The 26,563-nt window shown below is 39.1% G+C and overlaps 8 protein-coding genes across 10 annotated transcripts; 2 read left to right on the top strand and 6 right to left on the bottom strand.

Moving 5' to 3' along the window:
• Nucleotides 1–155: 155 nt before the first annotated feature.
• Nucleotides 156–2,988, bottom strand: LOC104824278 (probable dual-specificity RNA methyltransferase RlmN). The gene is made up of 10 exons (XM_010556307.2): nt 2,753–2,988; nt 2,555–2,630; nt 2,353–2,450; nt 2,062–2,163; nt 1,891–1,977; nt 1,588–1,704; nt 1,249–1,352; nt 880–1,019; nt 626–762; nt 156–534 (listed from the first exon to the last, which is right to left on the bottom strand). Exons 1-10 carry the CDS (start codon nt 2,951–2,953, stop codon nt 343–345), a joined length of 1,254 nt encoding a protein of 417 aa, XP_010554609.1. The 5' UTR covers nt 2,954–2,988; the 3' UTR covers nt 156–342.
• A 198-nt stretch (nt 2,989–3,186) lies between these two features.
• On the bottom strand, nt 3,187–5,637 carry LOC104824279 (serine/threonine-protein kinase BIK1-like). The gene is made up of 6 exons (XM_010556308.1): nt 5,339–5,637; nt 4,708–5,027; nt 4,480–4,615; nt 4,215–4,357; nt 4,008–4,131; nt 3,187–3,801 (listed from the first exon to the last, which is right to left on the bottom strand). The coding sequence occupies exons 1-6, from the start codon at nt 5,388–5,390 to the stop codon at nt 3,383–3,385; spliced, it is 1,194 nt and encodes a 397-aa protein (XP_010554610.1). The 5' UTR covers nt 5,391–5,637; the 3' UTR covers nt 3,187–3,382.
• A 2,506-nt stretch (nt 5,638–8,143) lies between these two features.
• On the bottom strand, nt 8,144–11,137 carry LOC104824276 (triosephosphate isomerase, cytosolic-like). Its single transcript, XM_010556305.1, has 9 exons — nt 10,987–11,137; nt 10,440–10,515; nt 10,169–10,292; nt 9,710–9,794; nt 9,429–9,561; nt 8,995–9,089; nt 8,696–8,774; nt 8,533–8,615; nt 8,144–8,439 (listed from the first exon to the last, which is right to left on the bottom strand). The coding sequence occupies exons 1-9, from the start codon at nt 11,023–11,025 to the stop codon at nt 8,389–8,391; spliced, it is 765 nt and encodes a 254-aa protein (XP_010554607.1). The 5' UTR covers nt 11,026–11,137; the 3' UTR covers nt 8,144–8,388.
• A 1,266-nt stretch (nt 11,138–12,403) lies between these two features.
• On the top strand, nt 12,404–16,955 carry LOC104824273. 3 transcript variants are annotated; one of them, XR_773420.1, is made up of 4 exons: nt 12,404–12,887; nt 13,101–13,353; nt 13,486–14,081; nt 16,703–16,955. XR_773420.1 is itself a non-coding variant. In XM_010556301.1 (3 exons), the coding sequence occupies exons 1-3, from the start codon at nt 12,663–12,665 to the stop codon at nt 13,992–13,994; spliced, it is 987 nt and encodes a 328-aa protein (XP_010554603.1). In that variant the 5' UTR covers nt 12,404–12,662; the 3' UTR covers nt 13,995–14,334. The 3 variants fall into 3 exon arrangements, 2 of the variants coding, with proteins under 2 accessions (XP_010554603.1, XP_010554604.1); XM_010556301.1 differs by lacking the exon at nt 16,703–16,955 and having other exon boundaries at nt 13,486–14,334; XM_010556302.2 differs by lacking the exon at nt 16,703–16,955 and having other exon boundaries at nt 12,407–12,887; nt 13,101–13,317; nt 13,486–14,334.
• LOC104824274 lies at nt 14,443–15,299 on the bottom strand. Its single transcript, XM_010556303.2, has one exon. The coding sequence runs from the start codon at nt 15,235–15,237 to the stop codon at nt 14,557–14,559; it is 681 nt and encodes a 226-aa protein (XP_010554605.1). The 5' UTR covers nt 15,238–15,299; the 3' UTR covers nt 14,443–14,556.
• On the top strand, nt 16,283–19,976 carry LOC104824275 (dolichyl-phosphate beta-glucosyltransferase). The gene is made up of 10 exons (XM_010556304.2): nt 16,283–16,579; nt 17,041–17,089; nt 17,826–17,932; nt 18,090–18,135; nt 18,513–18,647; nt 18,793–18,882; nt 18,963–19,094; nt 19,213–19,296; nt 19,398–19,462; nt 19,549–19,976. The coding sequence occupies exons 1-10, from the start codon at nt 16,467–16,469 to the stop codon at nt 19,733–19,735; spliced, it is 1,008 nt and encodes a 335-aa protein (XP_010554606.1). The 5' UTR covers nt 16,283–16,466; the 3' UTR covers nt 19,736–19,976.
• A 127-nt stretch (nt 19,977–20,103) lies between these two features.
• LOC104824272 (40S ribosomal protein S15a-1) lies at nt 20,104–21,611 on the bottom strand. The gene is made up of 4 exons (XM_010556300.1): nt 21,503–21,611; nt 20,824–20,977; nt 20,576–20,736; nt 20,104–20,395 (listed from the first exon to the last, which is right to left on the bottom strand). The coding sequence occupies exons 2-4, from the start codon at nt 20,954–20,956 to the stop codon at nt 20,297–20,299; spliced, it is 393 nt and encodes a 130-aa protein (XP_010554602.1). The 5' UTR covers nt 20,957–20,977; nt 21,503–21,611; the 3' UTR covers nt 20,104–20,296.
• Nucleotides 21,612–22,011: 400 nt separating this feature from the next.
• LOC104824271 (geranylgeranyl transferase type-1 subunit beta) lies at nt 22,012–25,335 on the bottom strand. Its single transcript, XM_010556299.1, has 11 exons — nt 24,940–25,335; nt 24,628–24,703; nt 24,339–24,397; nt 24,103–24,242; nt 23,796–23,851; nt 23,629–23,705; nt 23,471–23,516; nt 23,068–23,192; nt 22,801–22,868; nt 22,635–22,722; nt 22,012–22,412 (listed from the first exon to the last, which is right to left on the bottom strand). The coding sequence occupies exons 1-11, from the start codon at nt 25,213–25,215 to the stop codon at nt 22,275–22,277; spliced, it is 1,149 nt and encodes a 382-aa protein (XP_010554601.1). The 5' UTR covers nt 25,216–25,335; the 3' UTR covers nt 22,012–22,274.
• Between the last annotated feature and the right edge of the window lie 1,228 nt (nt 25,336–26,563).

The following is a 26,563-nucleotide window of genomic DNA, read 5'->3' as shown; positions in this document are numbered from 1 at the left end:
ATTAGCTAAAGCGAACAATTTATTTGATTTCACATGATTACTACAACCGATTTAATTCCACATATAAAGCATTTTTTATAATAAAAATTCCAGTTTTCTAATAACAAATGTTTTAACTCCCAATAAAAAGTTAAAAACCTAAGTAAACACGGTAATTACATCTCAGAAAGTGGTCCATCACTTGGTTCACTATCATTTCACCAGAATTCCAGCGTTCATTCACACAGAGAGTATCATCTTGCAAGTCCTCAAGTTCAAGACCAAACAGCTCCAAAGAACTTGGAACTTGTCATGTCCAAACCCCGAAACACAAAACCTGAGATTTCCTCCGAAATCCAGACATCAACATAGAACTAGTTCCCCTTCACCTGCATCGGGCCGATGAGGTCGTAAGGCATCTGTCTCGTCGAGTAAAGGGCTTTTCTGAAACTTGTTTCTGAGCTGACCACAAGCCGCACTTGCGTCGAGCCCTCTCGTTTGCCTCACGCTTACCGTTATCTTACTCGATTCCAGCCCGGCTGCAAATGCTTGAACCTACAATAGTTGGTTAGTGAGCCGATTCTTGTTTTTTTTTTTCCCGGGGAATATTGCAGGGGGGAAAAGGTCGAGATGGGTATCAACTTACTGCTTTCCTGTAAGGTCGTCGGTACTCTGAGCCTTCGATTGGATTGAAGGGAATCAGATTCACGTGATGACCTCGACCCCATTCATGGAGTAGCCCTGCAAGTTCTTTCGCATGCTCTACTGAATCATTGACTCCGGCTGTCATCGTTAATATACGAGTTTCCGTTAGATGTTTTCACCATGAATGATCCGACATGTTGACAAGGAGGAGCATAATATTGTTCTTTTAATTTCTCAATGAAGCAGTTGCCATACCTAGAAGGGCATATTCGAAGGAGACTCTTCTGCTTGTTTCTTGGAAGTAATCTCGACAATCCTTCATAAGTGCTTCCAACGGGTAAACCTTTGCACTCGGTACGATTTTCTCCCGGAGATCCTGGTTTGGGGCATGTAAGCTGATTCAACCAGTCAACAAGAGAAAAAGCAGTATAATTAACATCTCCACTAGCTATTGATCAGTAAAAACTGTTCCATTAAAATAAAGAAACAGGAATGGTAAGCATATATAGCATGAACATAAAGAGCCATTTTATGTTTACAGTAAAGAATCAATGGGACTTGTATTGAGGCTGATACCAGTCATTGAACAAAACATGAAATGGAAAACGAGAAGAGAGGAAGCACCTCACGGCTAATGTGGACTGAAGTTTATGAGAGGCCAGCTTCTTGATTGTGTTTGGAACACCCACGGTAGAAATTGTGATCATTCTTTGCCCGATTAGAATATCCTATATAAACGGAAAAAACCCCTTCATATTTAACATCATGGGTCATTTTTAACACATCTGATCTAAACTGTGAGATTGATACTGAAAAGTTTGGAACTCGAATGATGTTTTCGTTCATTTCCAATCTGGAAATGCTACACTGGTTTTCTTTCAAAAGACCGTCATAACCTCTTATGAACCAAACCTTCAGTCCACTAAAAAAAACAAGGAAGAAGCAACCAATTAATGAGGTTACCTTATTCATGCTTCGATGAGCATCGAGTACTGCCTTTAGGTTCAACATTGGCTCACCCATTCCCATGAAAACCACATTTGTCACCCTCTCCTTGAAGACCTCCTCGATAGCCAACACCTATTCGTGTAAAAATGCACTTAGAAAACACAACCTAAACTGACATTCCACCTAATTTCTTCTCCATTGCTAGTATATGATCAGTCTTTTTTCTATTGTCATTGCATGAAAATGTTTCCTCGAATCTCTAACTTGGTTTATCTGATACAAGAGCTACAGAGAATAAGAGACAAAGGAAAAAAAAACCTGCTCGATTATCTCATGCCGCTGAAGATTCCTTGAAAACCCTCCTTTTCCCGTGGCACAGAAAGAGCAGCGCAATGGACAGCCGACCTAACCAGAAATCCTAAACATCAATTTAAGATCCATCATCATGCAAGCTAAATGCAAATTCCTAAAACAGGAAAGTCCATTCACCTGAGAAGAAACACAAGCAGTAAGGCGCATTGAACCCTTTTCATCTTTAACTGGTATACCAACGGTTTCAATCAAACGATTATCTACCAACTTCAGTAGCAACTGCAAAATAAGTGTGCAGAGAGAGAAAGCATTCAACATAAGGAAAGTAGCACAAAAACATATGAAATGAGGAAGATTTTAACATAGACGAGCACAACCCGAAATTCGGAAACAAATAGCATTCGTCAAGCAATACAAAGGATAAAACTTTCAGCATTACCAAAGATGTGTATCACCTTGCCTTACTACCTTAATGGTTCCATCAGCAGCGGTGACATTTTGGTAGATCGGTGATCTTCCCACCTTAAATCCAGATTCCATAAGATTTTTGCGAAATGCTAGAGGCACTTTGAACATGAAAAAATCATACAAATGTCACAGATTATCATACATATGCATAATCATCAAATAATTGAGTTCCAAAACAAGATAAAAATGAACAATTCCTCACAATTACTAAAATCTTCAATCTCTTTCACCTTCCTCTTATATATAAGATGATGCAGCTGCTTCCCTCTGTAGCTTTCCTGCAAAACTCCAGCGGAAAAAATCAGAATTTTTTCGAGACCCACCAAGCAGTGATTCCAGACAACACGTTGAATCCTGTTTCTTTACTTCAACTTCATACTCCGACAAGAATCCAACCTACCTGACCCAAGTTAACGGCGACCTGTTGAAGCTCCTTCTCCGACATTCCGAGGAGCACATGCGAGTCCACGTGAGGGGCACGATCGGCTGCGGCTCGAGAGGGTGCGGCGGCGGCGGTAGTCAGGGAGCGACGGTGAATCACACGCGCCACGGGAACAGAGAAGAAAGCCTGCTGAAACAGAGCCATTGCGTTGGTTATCATCTTCTTCGATCAGAAATCACATAAACCCCCTTCCTCTACATAACAAAAACACAAAACCCTTTCGTTCGAGAATTAGACAAAAAAACGGCGTACAGTTCAAATAGATAGTAAGGAAACGGCGCACAGTTCCAACGTCTTGGAGACCGTCATTTTCCTTATTCTCCATTTCAATAAATATTCACATTGACCCCTTAGGTTATTAATGTTCTCAAACTTGTCCCCACACATTTAAAAGTATCAACAGTACCCTCATATTTTGTTATAATCCAAACAATACAATACAATACAATACAATACAGGTAATATTCGTAAAATGCAGAGAAGATTAGTATAATCTCATTAAATGATAACAACCCAAAACATTGTCACATCAAAAACTAATCACCTCATCATATATTACAATACACCAAGTTCAGTGATGTTCTCTACCTAAAAACCAAACTGTGTTTTGTTTGCACAACCCTTTTTCTGGAACCTGACTCCGGTTTTCAATCCGAATCTCCTGGTATCCCTAACCGGTTCCGGTTCGGTCGGTTTGCCCAAGTTGTCCTGCACTCTTTGCAACGCTCTCAACACTTGGTCCATTGTTGGACGAGACTTGGGCTCGGTGGATATGCACTGTACGGCGATGCTGGCCACTCTAACAGCTTCTTCTGGCAAGTACTGCCCGTCCAGCCGCTTATCCACGATTTGGAGGACCTTCCGTTTGCTCGCGAGGTAAGGCCGAGCCCATTCCACGAGGTTTTCTTCCTTGGCCGGTCTGTTGTGGTCTAATGCCCGCCTGCCCGAAAGTATTTCGAGAAGAACCACCCCGAAACTGTACACATCGCTTCTGGCATTCAAATGGCCTGAAAAAACATAAGACGGTTATGCAGAATCGATATCGGTAACTTGAATCAAAAGCTAAAACGTTGGTCGCTATTCTTGGATCATTACTAGATCAAAAACACTAGTTTCATCCAAAAAGGATTAAACTTTAGGATTGAGATGGCACTTATAACACAATGTCTCTATTAGTTCTACTCAGATTTATCAAAGGGAATGATAGATTTACCAGTGGACATATACTCGGGAGCGGTATATCCATATGTTCCCATGATCCTCGTACTGACGTAACTCCGACTGCCCATTGGACCGTCTCGGGCTAACCCAAAGTCGGATAATTTCGCGTTGTAGTCCTGCCATAACAACACAAGTCACAATATAGACATTGGGAACCAAATTTCGAGAGGCTTAAACATTTGATTTTTCTTGATCATACCGAGTCTAGCAAGATGTTTGAAGCCTTCAGGTCTCGGTATATCACTTTTACTGAATCGCTGTGAAGGAAAGCAATCCCCTTTGCGGCTTCTACCGCGACCTTTACCCGTAGATTCCACGAGAGCGGCTGAAAGTATGAACCCCCTAATCCAAAAAACCGGTCCATTTTGATCATAAGAACAGCACTGTCACCTCTCTAATTCCATAAACTGGCCTAACAGAAGATATGGAATTGAATTTTGATGAAGAGATAGATCATCACTCACTTCTGAAAAGATGATTCTCAAGACTACCCTTTGTCATAAACTCATATACAAGAAGCCTATGCTCGTCCTCCAAGCAATAACCGATCAGTTTAACCAGATTCGGGTGATTCAACTGACCCAAGTAGTTGATCTCTGTCTGAAAATTCCAACACAAGACAAGGATCAGTAACTGAAATATGAACTGAAAGTTCCAAACTTTGAAGGAATTAATCAGCATGGAATACTCACCAACCATTCACGATGACCCTGAAGTCCTTCCTGGTTAAGCCGCTTAACCGCGATGACCAGACCGGTTCCCGGTTTGGTCGGAGTCAGAGTGTTTTCATCGATCCATCCTTTGAAGACAGAACCGAAGCCTCCTTCACCGACCACACTGTCTGGTCTGAAGTTTCTGGTGGCAAGTTTGAGTTCGTTGAAGGTGAAGCTTTTGACACTTGCAGACTGTAAAATCTCTCCCTCCGTCTTGTGAGAAACTGTCGTCATCGACGATTTCTGGCTCGAAAGGCTTAGGCCGTAAAGATCGCTGCTTTTCCCGCTCGAATTAGCTCCTGCGGAACACATATATATACGTTGAACCAGAAGTCAGACTCTAATAAAATACTCTGTATGGAGATGACTGATGATTACGATCTCTGAGAGTTCGATGTTCGTCTCTTGACGTTTCGATCAGAGGGGGAAAACACAGAAAATGGGTTTCCGGATTTTGGATTCCTCGTTGTGCTTTTAGGTTCGCTTGGTGATGAGATCAAACCATTAACCCAGGTAAAAAGTAAACACATGCGAAAGCCCAGATTTTCCCGGGAAGCAAACATAAGGGGAGCGATCGAGTGAGAAAGTTTTAGGGTCCCAGATATGTTACCATTACGGGGAGGGCTTTCGGCTTTGATCCGAGAACTGAGACAGGAACCCATGAACCCGGACAGAAAGAAGAGCAGGAGGAAGAAGAAAAGATTCCTCTTTTTGGTACTGTTCTTTGCTTTCTTTCAGATGTTTGAGCAGAACAGGACTTGTCAGAGAAAGTAGTGGAACCAGAGAAATTATAATAGAAACCCCCTAAAAGGCCCCCAGGAGAAAAAGATGAAGATGGAGAGAGAGAGAGAGAGAGAGAGAGAGAGAGAGAGAGAGAGAGATGTGAAAACAGAAGGGGAAGAAGACCAAGGAGCAAAAGGGCACGAGGGACGACCAAAGACTTGGCAGTGTTCTGTTTTATGTTAATGTGTTGGGGTGTAAGAAAAAGTCAAAGAAAGGGAACCGGACAGAGCGAGAGCGTTTGACCGAGAAAAAAAAAAGTATTTTGGATTCGAAATTTTTTTTATCCAGAGGGACCAAATCAAAAGTATTTTTTACTGGATCCTAAGCCTTTCTGAAATGAACACACAAAATTACTGCTTGCATTGTTTCCCTACGATTTACCGTACGTAAGTACGTACTGGATTCAACATTTTTTTTTAACATAAAAAGTCAATCACAATATCATATACAGGATCGACAATTGAATTTCAGTTCGATATATAAGAAGGTAGCTAATTTACTTCAATTGTATAAAATTTCGTTTATAAAAATGTAATTAATTTAGTCAACAATATCTAGAAGATTAGGGCATCTTTAAGTCGTGTATCAATCTAATTATCATGCATGTGGGCATTTTATTTATTTATTATAATAATTATGGCGACAGATTGTATTTTTCTTTTTTTTCCCCAACAAAAAAGTAAAATATAATGATTTATTTAGTTGAAAATAATGTGTCTGTTTGTCTTATTTTTTTATTGTTTTACCCTTAACGAAAGGAGCAAAAGTTAGAGAGTTGACTTGACCATTTTTAACCATAATCAGGGTTTAATAATATTTATATATTTTCAAATTGAGTACCAAGCTAATTGAATCAAATAATATAACTATCTATCTGGATTAGATTAATTGAAAGATAATCAAATATTAAATAAATTAAAAATGAAAAGAAAAACGAAACTATTTTCAGAAAAATAAATATTTGATTAAAAAAAACCTAACTTCAAACCAAATCCAAATAGAATCGATTCAAAACTCCACATAGACAATTTTTTTTTTACAAAATCAAAATAAACGAATTAAAAAAAAAACAATCGAATCGCAACACAAGTAAAATTCTAAATACATACCTCTAGTTATATACACGTACCGATACCTCTAGGTTTGTGCAATGGATCGCTTCAATTAGAACGTTATCAGATTCGATGAAAATGATTAAAAAAAAGAAGATTAATTAAATAGTTGAATCCACTTGCAAATTCTGCTGGACTTCCCGTCGAATTTCACCGCTAATGATTTCTGTAGAATATTGGATCCGCGTTATCATAATATCTCCCCACGAGTTGACTCCAAGAACTCAAGCAAACCAACATTGAACACCCTAATATGTAATACCCACTTGGCACTTATGTTTCCTCAGCATTCTATACATACACCCACACACATGTGTATGTTTGCATGTATATCGAATAAGTTTTTTTGAGCCCTAATATATACACACGCGGATTGTTAGAAAACATTAGGAATCTCAATGCAAACGTTAGTTGAAAACAATAAAACAGGTTGATTTGGTTTCATAATCCAACTACCATTATCAATCTAGACGTGTATAAGGTGATTTAATAAAATATATATAAAAAAAAAGTCAAAACAAAACTAATTTTAGATAAATGAATATGAAAGGCCCATATGCATCCAACCCGTGACGGTCTTAAATTTTCTTCAACAACGATAGCATACTTGTTTACATGGCCAATAAATAAGTACGCATGCATCAAGCGTTTTAAATAATTATTATACCCACATAACAAAAAGTGGTAAATAGGAATGAAAAAAAAAAAAAAAAGACATGTGAAGAAATGATAACCAGAATCCACTACATATATATATATATATATATACAGTAATGAATTCATAATTACAAAGTGAAAAAAAAAATTATGGGAGAGTGCACACATGATGAATCCGTTTACAAGCTTTATAGATGACCTTCCGGGGCACGACCCTTTTCCTCTGCCTCCTCGTCTGATTTCCTGAAACCATTAGTTCGATAAGAGACATTAGGGTTCATTGGGATGTAAGTGGTGGCCACAAGAAACCAAAAGTTCAAGGTCGGGTACCCGACCCATGTCTACCTCTTGACTTGGATGATCAGCATCATTACCGTTTCCAGGGGGAATAGGACCTTATCCCGTTGTATTTTCCGATTAGGGAAAGCTGACGGAGCGTGAGATTTGACTAGAAGAGGAGATCGTTGACAAAAGACATTGTCCGATGAGTTCGCGTTCACGTCTCCATCTGTTTGGTAATGTCTGTTTTGGACTTTTCCCACTTGGTCAAAATCTATCCATGATTTCATTTTGTACACTTTCGACACCCCTTAACAATGACCGGACAACTTCAATACACACATATGTAAATGTGTATATATATATATATATATATATTTTTTAATTGTCAAAACACAAACGAGGATAAGGATGCTTGTGAAAGCAAAATATCCCATAACTTTTTTTAGGAATCATTGGGGGGTATAATCTATTGCAGACTTGGTTGACAAAGTTGTGTTCTCGTGGTCTATGCATGGACTTTTGCTTCATTTGTCAGTGCTTATGCACGAGTTTTACCTCTAAATTCTTTAGCATTATCTATCTTCTTTAATGATAAACCAATATCTATTCTGAAGCGAAACAGATTGGACAGAACAGGTTGTTTTGCAAATGGCACATAACGCGAGCCAGCCGAGATTATAAATACAGTAGTACCTCAAATGGGAAGCAAAGAACTCATAAAACGCATTAGCCTTCCGACCAGTGCAGCAGGTTCATTCATGTTCATACGCTTCGTTTATTCGTTTCTCCCAGAGCTTCTGCTCACTGACATATTTGAGCTTCTCTGTTAAACGCTTTTCTTCACCTCCGAAGACTTGATAATGTCCACGAACTCAGGCTGAACGGCCCCAAAAAGAACGCGTTTAGAGAAACCGAAATATACAAGAAGAACAATAGATGAAGCAAGCATATGCGTATACGGATGTCGAACCTTTAGAGAGGCTCCACCGACCAGGAAACCATCGACATCGGGCTGGCCAGCCAGCTCTTTGCAGTTAGCCCCGTTCACGGATCCTGAAACAATTGGTTGTTTTAGTTTTAACCACCCACCCCATAGAGGCTAAGGAACATATAGAGGACTGTATATTATTTACCCCCGTATATGATTCGGATGGTAGCTGCAACTTCAGCACTAACGTTCTTTGCAAGCCACTTCCTCAGTTCATCGTGTACCTGTGTCATGTACAGTCATGATATATCCATATCGATTGCATCGTAGGAATTATCTATCTCTAGATTGGATCTTCTATCCTCAATGTTTTAGTTGGCTTCTTGAAACGAAAAGGCACTCACTTTCATATATAATTCAAAAAGCAAAACTATAAGAAAGAAGATACAAAATGGTAAGAGAGAGAAAATTGAGCTTTTAGCCATGGCGTTGGAGTTAACTTACGTCTTGAGCTTGAGCTGGGGTGGCGACCTTCCCAGTTCCAATGGCCCAGACAGGTTCATAGGCTATGACAACATCGGACCAGTTCGACACACGATCTGCCATTAACAGAGAGACAGTTTTGATAAAATAAGCAAGCGCCGAAAACAAAGTTAAGCAAGGGCTTCTCTAGGCCACTTGAGAATTTTAGATCAGGTTGACTGTCCAGTATTGCCACTGGAGGAAATGTCCTACTTTCCTCAAAGATTGATCATATACCAAACAATCATTGCATAATTTCAATTGCCCGTTAAAGTAGGAGATCAAAGCAAGCACTAGACTTGCAAGTTCACGAAAGATTGACATGTAAAAATAGATTAGTTAACATTATGCCTAATATTAGAAATAACATAAACAAGAGAGCAAAGGAGCCAAAATAGTTTTGGTATTCTACATACCAGCAATTGCTTTAGTCTGTGCAGCCACAACATCCATTGTAGATCCAGACTCGCGCTGCTCAAGAGTCTCCCCAACACAAGCTATCACTTTCAAACCTTGAGAAAGTGCGTAAGCAACCTTGTCTCCAACAAACTACAGCACATAGACAAGGAGTGTGAATTCACGTATAATGGCAATCAGGAAGCTTAATCCTCATACCCAAGCCCCAACATGAATCAAGTGTTCCTCTAGTGTTAGGAAATTTTCATACTATAAGAGTGTCAAATGAAAGGTCACTAACCTCGTTGGATTCGTTTAGGAGTGCTCTTCTTTCAGAGTGACCAAGGATAACCCATGGAATATCCAAGTTCTTAAGCATCTCAGCACTGCAAGTGCAAGCACAAATGATAACACACATAGGTTCAAGATAAAACATGCAGAAACTGAAATGGATGAAATTAAGATACAATTTACAAAGAAATGAATAGAACAAACAAAGTAAATTTTCTTTCTCGAAAATCTCATATTGGAAAAATGAATCACTTTCAACCTGTTTTCCGCATCTAATCATTTATCTAAACTTATCCAATCATGTCTCTTTTTGAATTGATACATTTGCTTTCTTAATAGAAGGTAGTTGAATTCTTATAGGCGACAGGATAAAAGAGCAAACAAGGTAAAGGACTTGTTTTACTTTGAACATAACCATCTGCGTATCATAAACTTAAGAAGTTTAGCAGGAAAGTGTAAAGAATATTACCTCACTTCACCGGTGAAAGCACCTCCTTTCTTAACCCAACAATTCTGAGCCGCAACTTGAAAGTCGGGCCTCAATATGCTCTTCACCGCAGGAAGAAACACAAATGGAGGGCTAACCACAACCTCTGTAGCAACCAAATTAATACCAAGTCAGTAAATTGATCACAATGACAGTTACCTAACACCATATCATGTCTGAATCTGTGATGAACGTCCGGAAATGAGAAAGAATATTCACATTCCCGTCAAAGCAATAAGGGAGCTCGACTTACCCACAACATCCTGCGATGGCACCTGAGCCTCATTAAGTGTGTTCACGATCTTCTTCACCTCCTCGGTAGTGCCGTTCTACATCGAAATATAAGATTCAGAACAATACACAAGAATTCAACGCATCGAACAAACATACTTCTCTCACGAACAAGAACGTGATCCAAATGTTAGCCGCAACAAAATCCATCATACATACTGAAGAAATCCTTGTCCATGCACATATTATCCGCTAATAATGCGAATCATAGCATAAGATCGAAAGCATCAAAGATATTTCAAATCCAAAAAAAGAGGACAGTATGAGATCTATCATCGAAGCGATCGATCCAGACCAGTTTTCAGGAAACTAAGAGAAAATGGATCTAGAAAGGTCGCGAATCTAAACAAACTTTAGACAAAACCAAACAAGATTAAGCTCCGATTCGGAATAGCCAATTTCTTCGCATCTTCACTCGATTTCCTCGGGAAACAAACAGATCAATCGTGGATCAAGAGAAGGAGGAAGATGACGCCAACGAAAAAACAAGAATACGAAAGATCTCGTACGCATTTCCAGTTGCCACCGACGAAAAACTTCCTCCCCATGCTTCCAGACGAACGATCAAACGAGATAAATCTCTAGGGAGCCGCAGGAAGAGCGCTGCAGAGCAAAACGATCGAGTGGACAATAGCCGCTGCTTCCTTCTGTTACCCTGGGAGCCACCACATACATATATATATATATAAAAATAATATTTACATCGTTATATATAATATTCCATATTTAAATTGATCTGAGTGGAAATACGAAATGACTTATTTATCCATGATTTGGGGGAATATTCCCTGAGAGTATTGAGAAAGTGAAGGGTAACAATGTAAATGCAGAGAGCGGAGGATATATTTTTATGACGTGTGGTAGCCTAAGGTTTGTGTGTGATGTGCCGGGTGCGGATGCGCGTGGTAATGATTAAAATATAATGCAAATCTATAAAAAAGCCCAAGGCCCGTTTATATTTGGATTTGGGCCCCAAATTCCCGTTATGTTTTAGCCCAGATAGGTACAGCATTAACATAATATCTTTTGTTCACGAGATGTGTCTTCCTTTTTTGTAGTTGATTATTTAAAGAAAAAAATGCCATTTAATTTAATTAATTCCGAATTAATATAGATATTTTATTAAATTTTACATTATTAGATAAATATTTTAAAAATTAAAACAATAGAGTTTTTTCGCCACCTTATTAAATCTAAGGGTTTCAACCTAGTGGATATTGTTATATCCATATTGAGTCGTTTGGCTGCTCCTTTCTCGGCGGCTTTCATCTCCGTTTCGATTTCGTACAAAATCTTCTTTTGCTTGGTTGTTCGGTCTCATCTTAATTTTCGGCGGCTTCCATCTCCGTTTAGATTTAATTAACTACCAAATCTATATAAATAAAAAGTAGAGGTTAGTTTTGGATTTAATGGACGGAATCGCATTATCTTGTTAGTTTTTTTAAGATGGACCGAACTATAATACAATAATATAATAACGAGGAAAATCTAAAGGATATAAAAGAAATGATTAATTTTTGCATTAAAGTCGTCCACGTCATCGTCCAAAGTTATTCGTATGATATCTGATGGAGCGGCCTCGTGACTTCGTCCCCAAGCCAAACGTTTAATTTCGTCTCTATTGTCCGCTCCACCACAATTTTAAATTACCCTTTTACCCTTTTAGAAGTTTCTGTGTGAAAAACAACCATGCTATATTAGTTTTCGGGTAAAATAATTGCTAACGAATGTTAACCCGAGTTTCGTCCAGATTCATCGTGTTCTTGTTCGTTGTTTTCCGTTTTTATCCAATTGGTTAGGATTTTATCTAAAAACGAGATAAATAATAAGCGTAATTACGTTGAGGGCGTTATCGTCCTTTTAATTATCGTATTTACCTCCCACCTTCGCCTCATCTTCCTCCGTTCTTTTATTCTGTAATTTTTTTCTCTTGCCAGAACCTCCCGTATCTCCGTATATATATATACACACATACACAGTCTCATTTCGGTTTGGTGAGGAGACACGCAATTCCTCGCGGGACCGTCAAATTCGATCCGTAATCGTGAACACGAATCCCTCAGGAACCCGCAGTATCGCCTAATTCGGGGTAAATTTCAAATTCTCTTGATCCGTTCGCGTGTGTTGGTTGGTTTGATCGCGAGAGAATTCGGTCGAGGCGGTGATTGGAGGGTTGTGTGGGACGATGGGGATGGATTTGAGGGTGATGACGGCGGGGGAACGTGGATGGGGCCGAGGGAGCGGCGGCGGAGGAGGAGGTGGTTTCAGCCACGACGGCGAGCATGATTTGGGGCTAATGGTTAGGGATTTTCTTGAGACGGGCGGTGGAAGCGGCGGAGGGGACTCGTGGTGCAGCAGCGACAGCGATTCAGGGTGTCCGGATCTTTCTTCCCTTTCGGATAAGATTCAGGTACCGTCACGAGTTCAATTGTTTGTCTTTCTGTCGGATTTAGGGATTGGTTTGCATCAAACAGTGGAAATTTTCAGGATAGAATCTCCGTGGGAATAGGCCTCGCCATGATAGTTCTCTGGGAATGTTTCTGGAAATCAAATATCTATATTAGGCAAGGAAGAGTCACTGTTACTGTTATTGATTGTATATAATCTGCTGTTGTAAACGCAGTTTCTCAAGAACTCCATGGCTCCGTATGAGGCTGACGTTCTGTCAGCAGTTAGCTCCCAGATGTTTGCTATAAGGGAGAAGGATCTCCACTCTGTAAAGTCCGGTACTTGCAATGCCAGCTGCATCAGGTTTTATCTTGCGAAGCTCCTAAGACTTGCCGGTTACAATGCTGCTGTTTGCTCAGCGAGATGGCAACTGAGCGGCAAGGTTCCTGGCGGTAGGTTTAGCGCTGATCGCACTATTATATACTATAGTACGTACGAATTCGCGAGAGAATATCGCATTTTGAATCTGAAACCTTTATCAAACGTTAAAAGTTCGGAACAGTTGGCATCTTTAAACAATTTTTTTCGATATTGATTGTGTACTTGTACAAAAAATGCAGGGGACCATGAATACATAGATGTAATTTTGACAGACACCGGTGTTGGTCAGGACAAACGTCTGATTGTTGACACGGATTTCAGAAGCCACTTTGAAATAGCCCGAGCCGTGGATTCTTACCACAAAGTAATGGATTCATTGCCCGTGGTTTACGTTGGCACTGTAACTAAACTAAAGCAGTTCCTCCAGGTCATGGTGGAAGCAGCCAAATACTCTTTAAAGCAGAACTCGATGCCTTTGCCCCCGTGGAGATCCCTCCATTACTTGCAATCGAAATGGCACTCGCCGTACAAAAGGCACCTCGGGCCGATCGACTTAGATGGCCCTGAGATGTTCTCCGAGGGTTTGCACAAACAGTGCGCCGAGAATCTGAAGAGGCTTCAGCTGGCTCTCCAATCCGAACGAGAGGGCGAGAGATTGGCCAAGCCTATAATGAGCAGTGGTAAAAGCGGATGGAGGATGAAACCCGAGAGGACGAGAAATCACACGGGGCGACGACGAGGTAACTGAGGTTGTACAGACGGAGATTTCTGGGCAGAATTTTTGCTCCTGAGTGTAATTTTGGCGGCTTGTTATGATCGGGAATCAACGATACAGGTTGATACGGAATGATGGTAGGTTTTATACCAAGGAAAAAGAAAGTATACGAATACGAGTAAACATTACACGTCCACTGACTGCTGAATCTCTTTGCTCTTGACTTGTTACAGTTTAATCATGTCGAATAGAAGTTCGCTTACTCATGAGTGAGCTTCGCTTTTTTTTTTCTGATAATACGTATGTTTTTTTTTTACTATTTCTGTTCTATCGTTTCGAGGTAACTCGGTTTAATTCTTTTCGAGAGTATTTATATGATTTTTTGTATAATCATTTCGAGATTAGGAGATTAATTGGGCCAGAGCTCTTGGTATTTTCATTATAAAACATTATAATAAAATCAAAGGAGTGAAGCGATCCATTAAACAAAAAACAACCCCCAATATCACGAATTCATACAATGTTTAAAAAAATGATGAATAACTAGGTAGTTTGTTTTCAGATTTTTTTTTTAAATGGGGAAAAAAAGGATTAATTATGCAATTAGTGAGCGAGGGCAAGAGTTGTATTGAAGGCATCGTTGGTGGGGCAAGGCCAACATAGCAGTGTGATCCAAAAAGTCGTTGAGAGCAACCACCGACTGCAAAATTACCTTTAAGTCCTCCGCGGCGGCGAAGCCATTGTTTCCGGCGTTCCGTACACCGTACACGTAGAACGTGACACACCCTTTCCGGAACTTGAACCTCGCCATCTCGCAGCCCTTAAGCCCTCTTATCATCTTCTTGTTCACGTTTCCGAGTGGAATCTCCGGCTGCCAGGTCAATTCCACCGCCTTCTTCATCGTCTCCGACTCGAACACGAACACGACAACCTTCGACTTCCGAGTTCCGAGGCCGAGGGTCAGCGTGTGCCACGCGTGGTGGGCCAGGATCGTGAAGTTTGTCGGAATATACGCCGTCACGGACAGGAGCTCCGGCGAGATTTGAAGGGTTTTGTTTGTCGGAGGAGGATGGAGAGAGAGGAGTTTCAGGAGCTCGAGGGATGGAGCCCGTCGGATTGTGAAGGAGTTGACGATGATTTGACCGCCGAATCTGAGGCCCTTCACGTCGGAGTAAGGTTTGAAGGAGATGTCCGAAGTGGGCTTTGTCTGGTAATGGTTGTGTTTCTGCTTCTTGTTCATGGTGTTCTTCTTCTTCTTCTTCTCTCTCTCTTCCATGGGGTTTTTTTGTTTTCGAGTTTGGTCTTTCTCTCTTCCCCTCAGATGTTTATGTTAATTTAAATTGTTTTTTTTTAGTGTATATCTTATAAAATAAGAGCAAATGTACATAAGTATATACTTTAGCTATATTATTTTTCATTATACTATATATCAAATCTCGAATAATTTTGTAGTTTCATAATTATATCAGAGTATTACGATGTCAAAACATTACATGCAATCCCAAATGTTTCTTATGAAATTATTTAATTTATTGCTGAGTAAAAAAAATAGTAATAAATGATAATCTATAAAAAAAAGATTTAGTTTTTTTTTAAATGTGGTTGTGCAGCTAATGATAGTACCGCTGCTTTTACTATGTGACGGTGGGAAGGCTTTATGTGATGATACCATGATGTCTCGCACATACATGACAGGTAACGAATGCATACATAAAAGCAATGTTTTTAAAGAATTATATAATGAAATAATGAATGAATGGTCCACATTTTTACTTTCTTAAAAGCAATATATTATGTAAAAAGATGCCTCAAGCTTTTTAAAAAATGTATATCTTGATAAATATAATTAATTATATGATATTACAAAAGACTGTATTATTTTAGTTAAATAGAAGAATCAGGTATTTTACCAAAATCTCTGCGACTGCATTTACTATTTACTTTGGCTGCTATATTATATATATATATATATAAAAAAAACTAAAACGAAAAATATATTTTAAAAAATGATTATTTTATCAATAAAAATTGTAAACAGAATCGAATCCAAATTTCCAATATTAATTTTTTTTTTCAGAAACCTAGTAACCGAACCAGAATATATAAATCGAACCAAAACGAAACCGTAAGCATTCGATAGGCATAATATTAAATAAAGATGGACCGATTTTTGGGTATTTGAAGAAGCGAGAATTCCTCTAATCCCGATTTATTAAATCAAGCAATTGTCTATAATTATTTTCGTTATTTTTTGACACATCGAGTTTTAATTAATAATTTAAGAACTATTTTATGTTTGTGTTTCTTATCCATAATTTTATTCTTCGACCTTGGAGGCATTGTGAATTTATATCTCTCCTTGGAAAAGAAAACAATTAGGGTTTGAAACAGCGACAATTGCAGATCCTTAGCTTCCTTTGCTTATTCTTCACGGTTAACTTCGATTTCTCTTCAGCTCTCTCTCCCCTTCGAAGCGGAAGCGGATCCAAAATCCTGGAAGCGAAAATGGAGTTCTTGTCGACTGTCGCGGAGCTCGGGCTCTCGTTCGCTTTGCTCATCTTGTTGGGATTTCTCTCCGCCATCGTCTTCGAAGCCTGGAGAAGAAGAGACAGTAACGTGTACGTTTGATCTGTTTCGGGAAATTCACATTTCGTTTGATTTCTTTGTCTTGATCTCTGTTTGTTTCCGATTTTCTGGGAAGCTAATTGGTTGTTTGTATTGAACTCTTTTCAACGATACAGGTTGATACGGAATGATGGTAGGTTTTATACCAAGGAAAAAGAAAGTATACGAATACGAGTAAACATTACACGTCCACTGACTGCTGAATCTCTTTGCTCTTGACTTGTTACAGTTTAATCATGTCGAATAGAAGTTCGCTTACTCATGAGTGAGCTTCGCTTTTTTTTTTCTGATAATACGTATGTTTTTTTTTTACTATTTCTGTTCTATCGTTTCGAGGTAACTCGGTTTAATTCTTTTCGAGAGTATTTATATGATTTTTTGTATAATCATTTCGAGATTAGGAGATTAATTGGGCCAGAGCTCTTGGTATTTTCATTATAAAACACTTTCCCAGTAACGCCGAAACCCCGGTCGCATTCGAGGATCCAAAGTCGTTGAAACAGGTAAATGTGTTTGCTTTTTGGGCGAATTTTCATTTTATTTTTCTGGGGCACGTTTGTTTTCCTGGAAAATGCTAGAAGGAAAGAGGAGGATTCCTTTTTAAATGCTGGGAAGAGCAATGTACTTGAATGCCAGTTGTTAGTGTAGATGGAGATGCGATTTCTCAGGAAATTTTAGCTCACCTGAATTGGAGATTTGGAATATTGATCAGTGTTTCCTCAGAACGAGAAAGCCAGGAGCTTTGAGATAATACGAAGGAGTTGATTTAACCAACTAAATCCGCTTGAGATTTTGTTGCAAACTTCACTTTCAACCTCTTGTAAAACGAAGTTTGTTTGCTCAGATTTGTAAAGCTGAGTTTCATGGGGCGTTTCAAATCGGATTTTGAACGGTCTTAGATTGCTTTAGTAGTTTCCAAATAGCAATGTTGAATTTGTGTGAGGATAAAAGGCTAGGCAAAGATGATTGGCCCAATGTTAGAATGAGCCGATGGTGGCAGAGTGGAGATTAGGTTGATGGCAATACTTCATGTCCAGAATGGTTCACACTTTTAGATTAGTGGGTGATCCGGAAACAGAAATGGACTTGTTGGCTTCTACTTCAGGTTGTGAATGTTCCATTTACAAACGATTAGGGGCATTTGATTTCAACGAATCTGACTAGCTTTAAGATATTAGTATAATGGATTGAAAATTCTATTCACTTTCTGGGTTCTTCTGATCAGATTTTCTTCAACAGGTTCCTTGCCCTCATATTTCTGATCCCGCCGAAAAGTATTTGTCCTTGATAGTTCCCGCATTTAATGAAGAGCAAAGACTTCCTGCAGCTCTTGAAGAAACAATGAAGTAAGTTTCGTTATAGCTGTTACTACCTCTGAAATTAATGTCTTTTGATGGTCGAGCCTGAGGTTTCTTCGAAATGATTTTGCATCATCCGCAAATTCGAAAAGGGATAACCAGGATGCTACAAAGGCATAACTATAATCTTGTCTGTTCCTTTTAGTTACCTGCAAGATCGTGCCGCAAGGGACAAGAGTTTTTCTTATGAGGTACCATGCTTTACCACTGTTTTCTTTTGCCTTCCAATTTGATAAAATCTAGATCCTCTTCCTATATGTGATCTTCCTCTGTGGAGTATGGATGAACAACTCTTAATATCTTTTGTCCATTTTGTTTTGGCAATCTTACTTTCGGGATATGCCATCTCGCATTTCAATATTTATGTTTCACCTCACAGGATGTTATTATGGCAATGAGCTTCTATTATAAACTGTAAAAAAGATGTCCTCTATCTCTTTGTTTGAGTTTTGCAATTATTAGAGTGGTTATGTTCTCATTTGAATCACTCTTTTCATCTTTATCGGCGTTATTTCTGATTTCCTGTAGGTTTCATTTTTCTTTTCTTTTTATTTTCTACGCCTTATAGGTGTTGATTGTTGATGATGGAAGTGTTGACGGAACAAAAAGAGTAGCTTTTGATTTTGTGAGGAAGCACTCAGTTGACAATATAAGGGTTATACCCCTTGGAAAAAATCAAGGAAAAGGAGAAGCTATAAGAAAAGTGAGTCCTGCCTTGGTTAGGAGGCTAATGTTTCTTCTTCACTCTTGTTTTCAGCCAGTTGAAGAAACATGTTTTCTCTTCCCTTTTCATTCTAGAAAATAATTGATTGGAGTCTTCTACTTGTTTGAAAGCATGTTTTAAACAGGGAATGCTGCATTCGCGTGGTGAATTACTTCTGATGCTGGATGCTGATGGAGCTACCAAAATAACAGACCTTGAAAAACTTGAAAACCAGGTTTGTTCAAGTTTTGGCCATCAAAATATCATACGACCTTGAAAATTGTGTTTCATATTACCTGATCTTTAGATTCTCAGATCCATGCAGTAGCCAGAAAAGAAAATTCCGTGGGAGACTCAGCCTCCAAGGATATCGATTTTAGGATAAGTGATATCCCAGTGTCTGCATTTGGCTCTCGTGCTCATCTTGAGGAGAAAGCTCTCGCCACAGTTAAGTTTTGTTCACATCTGTTCTGTTCTCTATGCTCTGTTCTGTCTGTTTATAAATATTAATAAAAAATTATTGTATTTTACATTTCTCTCTTGATCAAGTTGTGTGTTTTTTTAGAGGAAATGGTACCGGAACTTTTTGATGAAGGGTTTCCATCTTGTGGTTCTGTTGGCTGCTGGTCCTGGAATTCGGGATACACAGGTGAATTTCTCCCATTTATGTTTCTTCTTCTGTAGCATATATATAGTTCCTGCGTCTCCATTGAAACGTGTTGCCTTTTCCCGGTTCAAACATTTTCTCAGTGCGGTTTCAAGATGTTTACTAGGGCTGCTGCCAGGAAACTTTTCACAAACATTCGTCTCAAAAGGTATAATCTTGCTGGTGGTAGTGACTGTAGGAGCATCATAATTCCATGCAAAAGAATCTTGCGCTGATGGATTAATCAACTCGCAGGTGGTGTTTTGATGTTGAGCTGGTGTTCTTGTGCAAGCGTTTCAACATCTCAGTGATCGAGGTCTCTGTAAACTGGTCTGAAATTCCCGGGTCGAAAGTGAATCTGTTGAGCATTCCCAACATGCTGTGGGAGCTCGGATTGATGTCCGCAGGATACAGAACCGGCATATGGAAGATCCATGCCTGAGACACCATACTATGTTTAGACAGCTCATATCCCAAAGTAGAGCCAACCGTGTTGTTGTTGGGGGGAGAATAATAAAACAGATGAAATGTCAGATGCTGGGTTTTAGCAGTCATAGGTTATATTAGATACGTATCTTGTTTGGATTTCCTGATGATTTTATTGGTTAGAAGCTGCTGATGATGTCTTTCTCAAGCGTTTATCAGTTCGGGTTGGGATATTTGACATGGCTTTTACAAGTACATTTCTCAAACTCTTCGACAAGCTGCTACAATGTCTGAAACAGCAGGCAGCAACACAAGGCAAAATCTCTGTCAAGCTTAGATTTCTTCTGCACATTGAGATAGTTGTCTAGAACAAAGCAAGACAACAAGCTGACAAGGTCAATCATTAACTCCTTGACATAATTTTCTTGGCCCAAGTGAAAAACAAGCATGTTTTAAACGAGTTGAAACAAAAGCATCAAAATGAATCTATAACGAACAAGATCCGAAACACATTACAAAACTCAGCCAGAAAACAAGGAAAAAAAATCTTGATTCTATGAGGAGACGTGATAAAAGCCTAGTAGAAGAAACCCAGCACTTTACCACCTACATTTTTCCTCCTAGCCTCTTCGTGATCCATGATGCCTGCTGAGGTTGTCAAGACGATGTATCCAAACTGCACAAACCCAAATACTGCCAAGTTAGGCCGGGGGGAGATTCAATAAACGCGACAGAAAGCGCGACAACTGCTAAAATATCATCAGACTGGATCATATTCCAAAATGACAGCAGAGTCATCCCACTATGAGCATGTAACTGCAGTTTAAATTTGATGGAGAATCATAATCTTTCATACCTGTCTTGATGGAAGTAATCTGGCAGTCCATCCTTCAATTTCTTTCACTCCCACATCGAAACGGGGACTGATAACACCGCACTTGTTAAGCCTTCCATTTAGCTCAACAACAATCTTCCCGGCTCTGTGGTCATCGACGTATTCAAACTCGCCGATGTAACCTATGAAAAGGATAGATTTTTCTTAGAAGGTATACTATTACTAACATCATAACGCAAAACCCAGAGGCCAACATATCGGACACGTACCGTGCTTCTGCATCACAATGAGGAACTTGATAATAACTTTGGAAGAAGGTCTGATCATGACTTGACGCTTCCCTCGCTTCTCCGCGTTGTACATGCTCTTAAGAGCATCGTTCAGGACGCTGATCCTCACCATTGTTGCCTCCGCACAGTAATCCTGAAATCGACAAGACATTATATCGAAATTCATGCCAACTAATAGCTCATTCAGTCGATTTATCGCCAAATAGCAAAGGGTAAACAATGCTATGGCATCATGAAACATGACTAATCTATAACTTCAGTGCATCGGCATTTATTTTGGAATCTAAAACACTTAAAAAGTGAAAAAGCTTGCTCGTTCTCTAAGAACAAGATTTCTCAGCGGAATACTAAACCAGAAAAAAATGTTAAGACCTTTGGCACGTGAAAAGGTTGGAACTACAATACGTGTAACAATAGGGGAACGCACCTCAGTTACGACAGCAAGAAATTCGAAATTGAATCTGAACTAAGAATCAAACCGGAAATAAACAATGTGCCGTCTTATTTCCCAGGAAGAAGAATATATATTTCGGGAATGCGACAACGATATCAGGTGAAAAATCCAAACGAAAATTTCTTCGAGATCCCAAACACAAAAGGTAAGAGAATTCAGCGGACATCAGAGAACTACGGCTGATAAATTCCTCATGAAACTCACCTATCGCGGGCAAGAGAGTAAGAGACTGGGAGGAGGGAGATCTCGGCAGAGGCAGAACCAGAGACTCTGAAGCGAGATTTCGGAAACTAGGGTTTTCAATGGAGCAAGAAAACGTAGAAACCCTAGTTTTCAACTTACCCTATATCTGGACATTGTTGGCCCATGTTGAAATTGGGGAAATTTTGGCCCATTTCTATGAAGCCTCTGAGCCAGATGGAGGACTCGTATCATAGGGTTTTGGTTAAAATCAATATACTTCAACACGACAAAACGAACCAAACTTTATACCTAGCCACGTTGTCCGAATGGCATCAAATCAATTGTACGGAAAAATCGCGAATTTATAAAGGAGTTGAAGTTTTCAGTCGTTTAGTTAATTTAGTTTGATAAGCCGTTTGAAATTATGTATATAAAAACCGAAATCTGATCTAATACTCCCATTCATCACGTAACCACTAAGATCCAAACTAAACATCTTCAAGAAATTAAAAAAAAAAAAAGCAACGAGATGCAAGCTCGGACTTGAAATCCATCAACTATAACTATAAGAGAAGATCAGTGACCGGATACGGTCGAGGGTTCTACAAGGGTCCGTGCAAATGGTACGTTCTTAACCTTCCCATCTTAAGCATGCACCAGAAGAAAGAAAAAAAAACACGAGGAGAAGAATTGCAATCTCAGTGATATTAATGTGCAAAACGCGCAAAGTGGGAATATACTTGAGACTTGAATCAATCCGTTATATCGATGTGGAAAGTGCTACTCGAATGAGTCAGATACCCGAGGGTATACCTAGCTCGGGGCACAGAGGATTGAGGCTTGGTTCTTCCAAGAGGGCGAAGGCTGTATACCCGTAATACGAATGGTATAGATCCGGCAATTCTCTAGGAAATTTACTGAAACCGCCATACTGGTGCAGCGACACACGAAAACTAGTGTTAGAACTTGAGAATATTAGCAATGAACCCCATTAATCTACTGATCAAGTCATTCTAAACAGGGTTTGAAACAAAATTTGCACCCGTAATCCTAACTGCCCTGTGCTACAAAAACCTTATTATATTATTGCGTTTACGATCATGTGATATTCAATGCAACAGAGTGAAGTGGGATGAAGAAGGTGAGGAGGAACCTTGTATTGGCAGGTCAGTAAAAACCCCCGCAGAGAGTTTTCGTCGATTAACTCAGAAGCCCCTAAAAGTTTCAGGACTGCTCCAATCCTACACGGATGCAACATCTGTATCAGTTGCGAATAATCAGAGCTGTATTCACAAATCCGCAAAGGATGAGAGGGATACCAAAACGCGTAACACGTATCACTTGGCTTGTTAGGCCTACCCTGAAATCCACCATCACTCGCTTGTCTCTGCAGGACGAAAACAGAGAACGTAAGAATCATAGAGAAGTGAAGCAGCTGAATAAATTTCTATCTTCAAAGTTCATAAATAAACCATGATATCACTCAGGAGCATCATAAGACTAGACTAGGCAAGTTCATGATTCAACATGAGAACCAACAGTTTGTCGGCAGAAATGAATCTCTGAATAAAATTTAAGGAAGAAACCTGTAGGCACCAGTTGAGAAGCATAGAAGGGTCTATGATTGAACATGATGTATTATTTGATAGGAGATCATCCTCAATGAACCCCATCAATCGGAGGGATGCGATAGCACAGTAAGTACCACCACCTGTGTAACTAAGTAGCAAACCGTAGTTAAGCATCATCAAAGAATATATCAAAAGAAAAGTAATACCAGATGATATAAAGCACTACCAATCTATTCATATCCTATTTGGTGAATAGGGGTAAAAGCCACAGCCCCGATAAAAAAGGGCAACTCAGTTATTCATAGAGTTCTTGGCTACTAATCCGGTTTGAAATTTTGCATAAAAATGTTCAACTTAGTCCAACTCCAACACGGAAAATTGTAGTGCAAAAGACACACATTATCTATCAACAGCTCACCATGAGATTCCGAGCCTGGAACCAACCCGAAGCCACCATCATATGACTGCAAGAGGAATGTTGAACATACACGCATGAACACACTCAAAAGTCAATTCAAGTATATATCCTTTAAGTGAGAGAGATGACATAGCAACTTCCACAAAAGAGACATAGACCTGGCAGTTTAATATGTAGTTTTTAGCCTTCTCTCTGTCCATTCCTCTCCAATCATCCAGCATGTAGCAGATGGCGGCTGATCAACAAATACACTAGATTCACACTCTACGAAGTGTAACACAATCATCAACATCTTTGTAAATCTTGTCAAGTAGTCATTTCTTACCAGCACAATAGACAAACCGAAGATCCATCTCCCCTCCAATATGAATGGGCATAAAACTGTAGCATAAAGAAGAAAGTATCATACCTCGACCAAGATCCCATTTCATCTTCATTATCTAAACATGAAGCATGACAACTTGAAGTGATATGCATACGTTTAAAAAGGGGCATGGCAAACAAAGCTCAGGGTCTAATAAAAGATTTATCCGAAGCTATTCAAGAGCAAACAAGGAAAACGGGAACCAAAAAACGGTAGGTCTGAGCAAAAAACTGCAACTTCACAGCATGTCATAAGCTCTGAAACATACCTGCCATCAGGCTGTTGGAGATTTCTCATAGACAACAACAATGACTCAGAGTCGAAGTTCGAGAAATCATGGCCAATGTTCTTCAGTATTGCCAAGGCACAGTACGTGCTTGCGAGGTGACTGCCATTGTGAGTCAATACCTGCGCAGAGATCAAACAGAAATGCTACATAAGCAAAACAAGGATGCTCAGAGGAAAACTTACCAACAATCAAGGTACGGAATAAATTTCTTATACCCCATTTTTATCCACAGGAAACTGAGAACTCCGAGAACCATGGAAACCATATAATTGTCCTGCAGACAAAAGAACATCTCATTATCAAATCCCTCGCTTCTGATTCACTGCAACTTAGTAGAAACTCAAGCAACCAGAGAATATCAATGCCTCACCACCAGAGATACAGGAACAAAACACATCTATCCACCACCACGCAGGTCCGTATAAGCTCATAATTATACGAAGAAGACAAACAAAAGCAATCACAGATTTCTTAATAAACCATAAACTCGAGTCGAGGGTATACCATTGTCTGGGGCAGCGCTATAACCAGGGCGCGCCTGGAAGGACAGAACCCAACTTGCAACTACATCTTTATCAACCTAAAGCACCAGAAAAATTCGGGATGAATCGAATAAAAATAACGAAATTCTATCGAATTCGTACTATATAAAGAGATAATTCTACTAAGTAGTTGGTATCACCGAAGCTAGGCAACCGCAATCAGCAAAACCCACACAATAAGAACTCGGAAAATGTGACCTCGAACCTAGAATTCAGCTGGAGTTCATAATTCAATCGTCCAAAAACAGAGATTGCGACAGAGACAGAGACATACACGGTCTATCGCGCCGAGGAAGCGGAGGCCGGAGATAACGAAATGAGCGAGCGTAAGGCGATTGATCTCCTGCGATTGGTAATGGTAAGGAAGCAACTCGTACATCATCTCCAGGAACATCACGTGTCGATCCTTCTCGAAAACGTCCGGGGACAGCGGCATCACCAGCCCCAGCGACGAATCTTCTTCTTCTTCCTCCTCCTCCTCCTCTTCTTCATCTGCGTTGTTGTCGTCTTGCACCTCCGAGCGCTCCCAATCTCTTGCTCCTCCGTCCATGGCGGTCACCGAGATCGCCTCTTCCGCGTCTCTGGGATCGATATGGGAATCTCGATCTCAGAGAGTCAGAGACCAGTCAGTCGCGGAGAGTCTGTCCCGTCGAATCCCACTTCCACGCCTTTGCTTTTCCACAAAGCAAATTCGGTTGCTTAACGAAACGACATGAAGTTCCATTGGAGAAATTCAAAACGGTGCGTTGTTGGTTTTAGCGTAAACATCTCCTCGCTAGCTACTAGCGAGCCACATCTTTACTTGCCATGGCATTTGCATTGTCTCGTAATTGCGTTTCCCATTCACACAATAAATAAAACATAAAATCAATTATCCCTGTAAAATTATATGTTCATATCTTACCATGAAATTGAGAATTTATATTGTATACTATCCATTTTACAAATTCATACAGATTAACGGATCTGTGTTAATAACTTTGAATGACGATACTAATATTAATTTTGATTATTTAAATTAACTTATATACAAATAAAAAGCGATATTGATTATATATATATAGACACTCTGTAATAAAATCAAATTAATTCCTTCTATTATATATATATATATACACACCATGGCATGGCGCCTAAAGTAGGAGATAATTACAAATTGTACGTATCTAGAATAATTTATTATGGAGATACTAATTACACGGGTCTAGAAGATATTAATTTGATTTTATTGGATACACTTATCAATTTAATACTAATCTTTTATTAATTTATATAAATTAATTTGTATAATTAAGCTCCAATGGTGTCAATTGTATTGAGTTAGTATGATATTTTTTTATTGGTAGTTACACAATCCATGATATCCTTTTAGGTTGATGATGGAGGTGGCCTTGGCCTCCCATTTTGAAAACTCATTATTTTTCATCCTTATTTTTTCTTTTTATTTTTATTCCTCAAATTAATAGATATTACTTTTTGTTTACATCTTTTTTTTGTTATTTTCCATGTTCGGTAGAAGATAATCTAGACATCTATGGAGATCATTTCAACCTCTACAAAAAGATCATATGAATTAATTACATATCTGATTTGGTAATGTGTTAAGAATTTTTTTATATAACGCAGAAATCATAACTGTTATTCTTTGAGTGCACTTTTTGTATATGGGTCTTAATTGATCCAGAAATTATATTCATTCCCACCAAAAAAAATCGAAGATCCGACCTTCAGATGTTTTGCACCATCAAGTTGACCACTCGACCACCCCTTGTTGGTGTTAAGAAATATTTGTATGAATCAAACTTAGAATTTAATACTATTTATAGAATAAAAGTATACATATATATATATATATATATATATATATATTCTAAATAAAAATAAATATAAATTGTTAT

Source organism: Tarenaya hassleriana, unplaced genomic scaffold, assembly GCF_000463585.1.
Source record: "Tarenaya hassleriana unplaced genomic scaffold, ASM46358v1 Cleome4, whole genome shotgun sequence".
In the NCBI taxonomy this organism is placed as follows: domain Eukaryota; kingdom Viridiplantae; phylum Streptophyta; class Magnoliopsida; order Brassicales; family Cleomaceae; genus Tarenaya; species Tarenaya hassleriana.
Note: the sequence above shows the minus strand (reverse complement) of the source record. Positions and strands in the feature narration are given on the sequence as shown.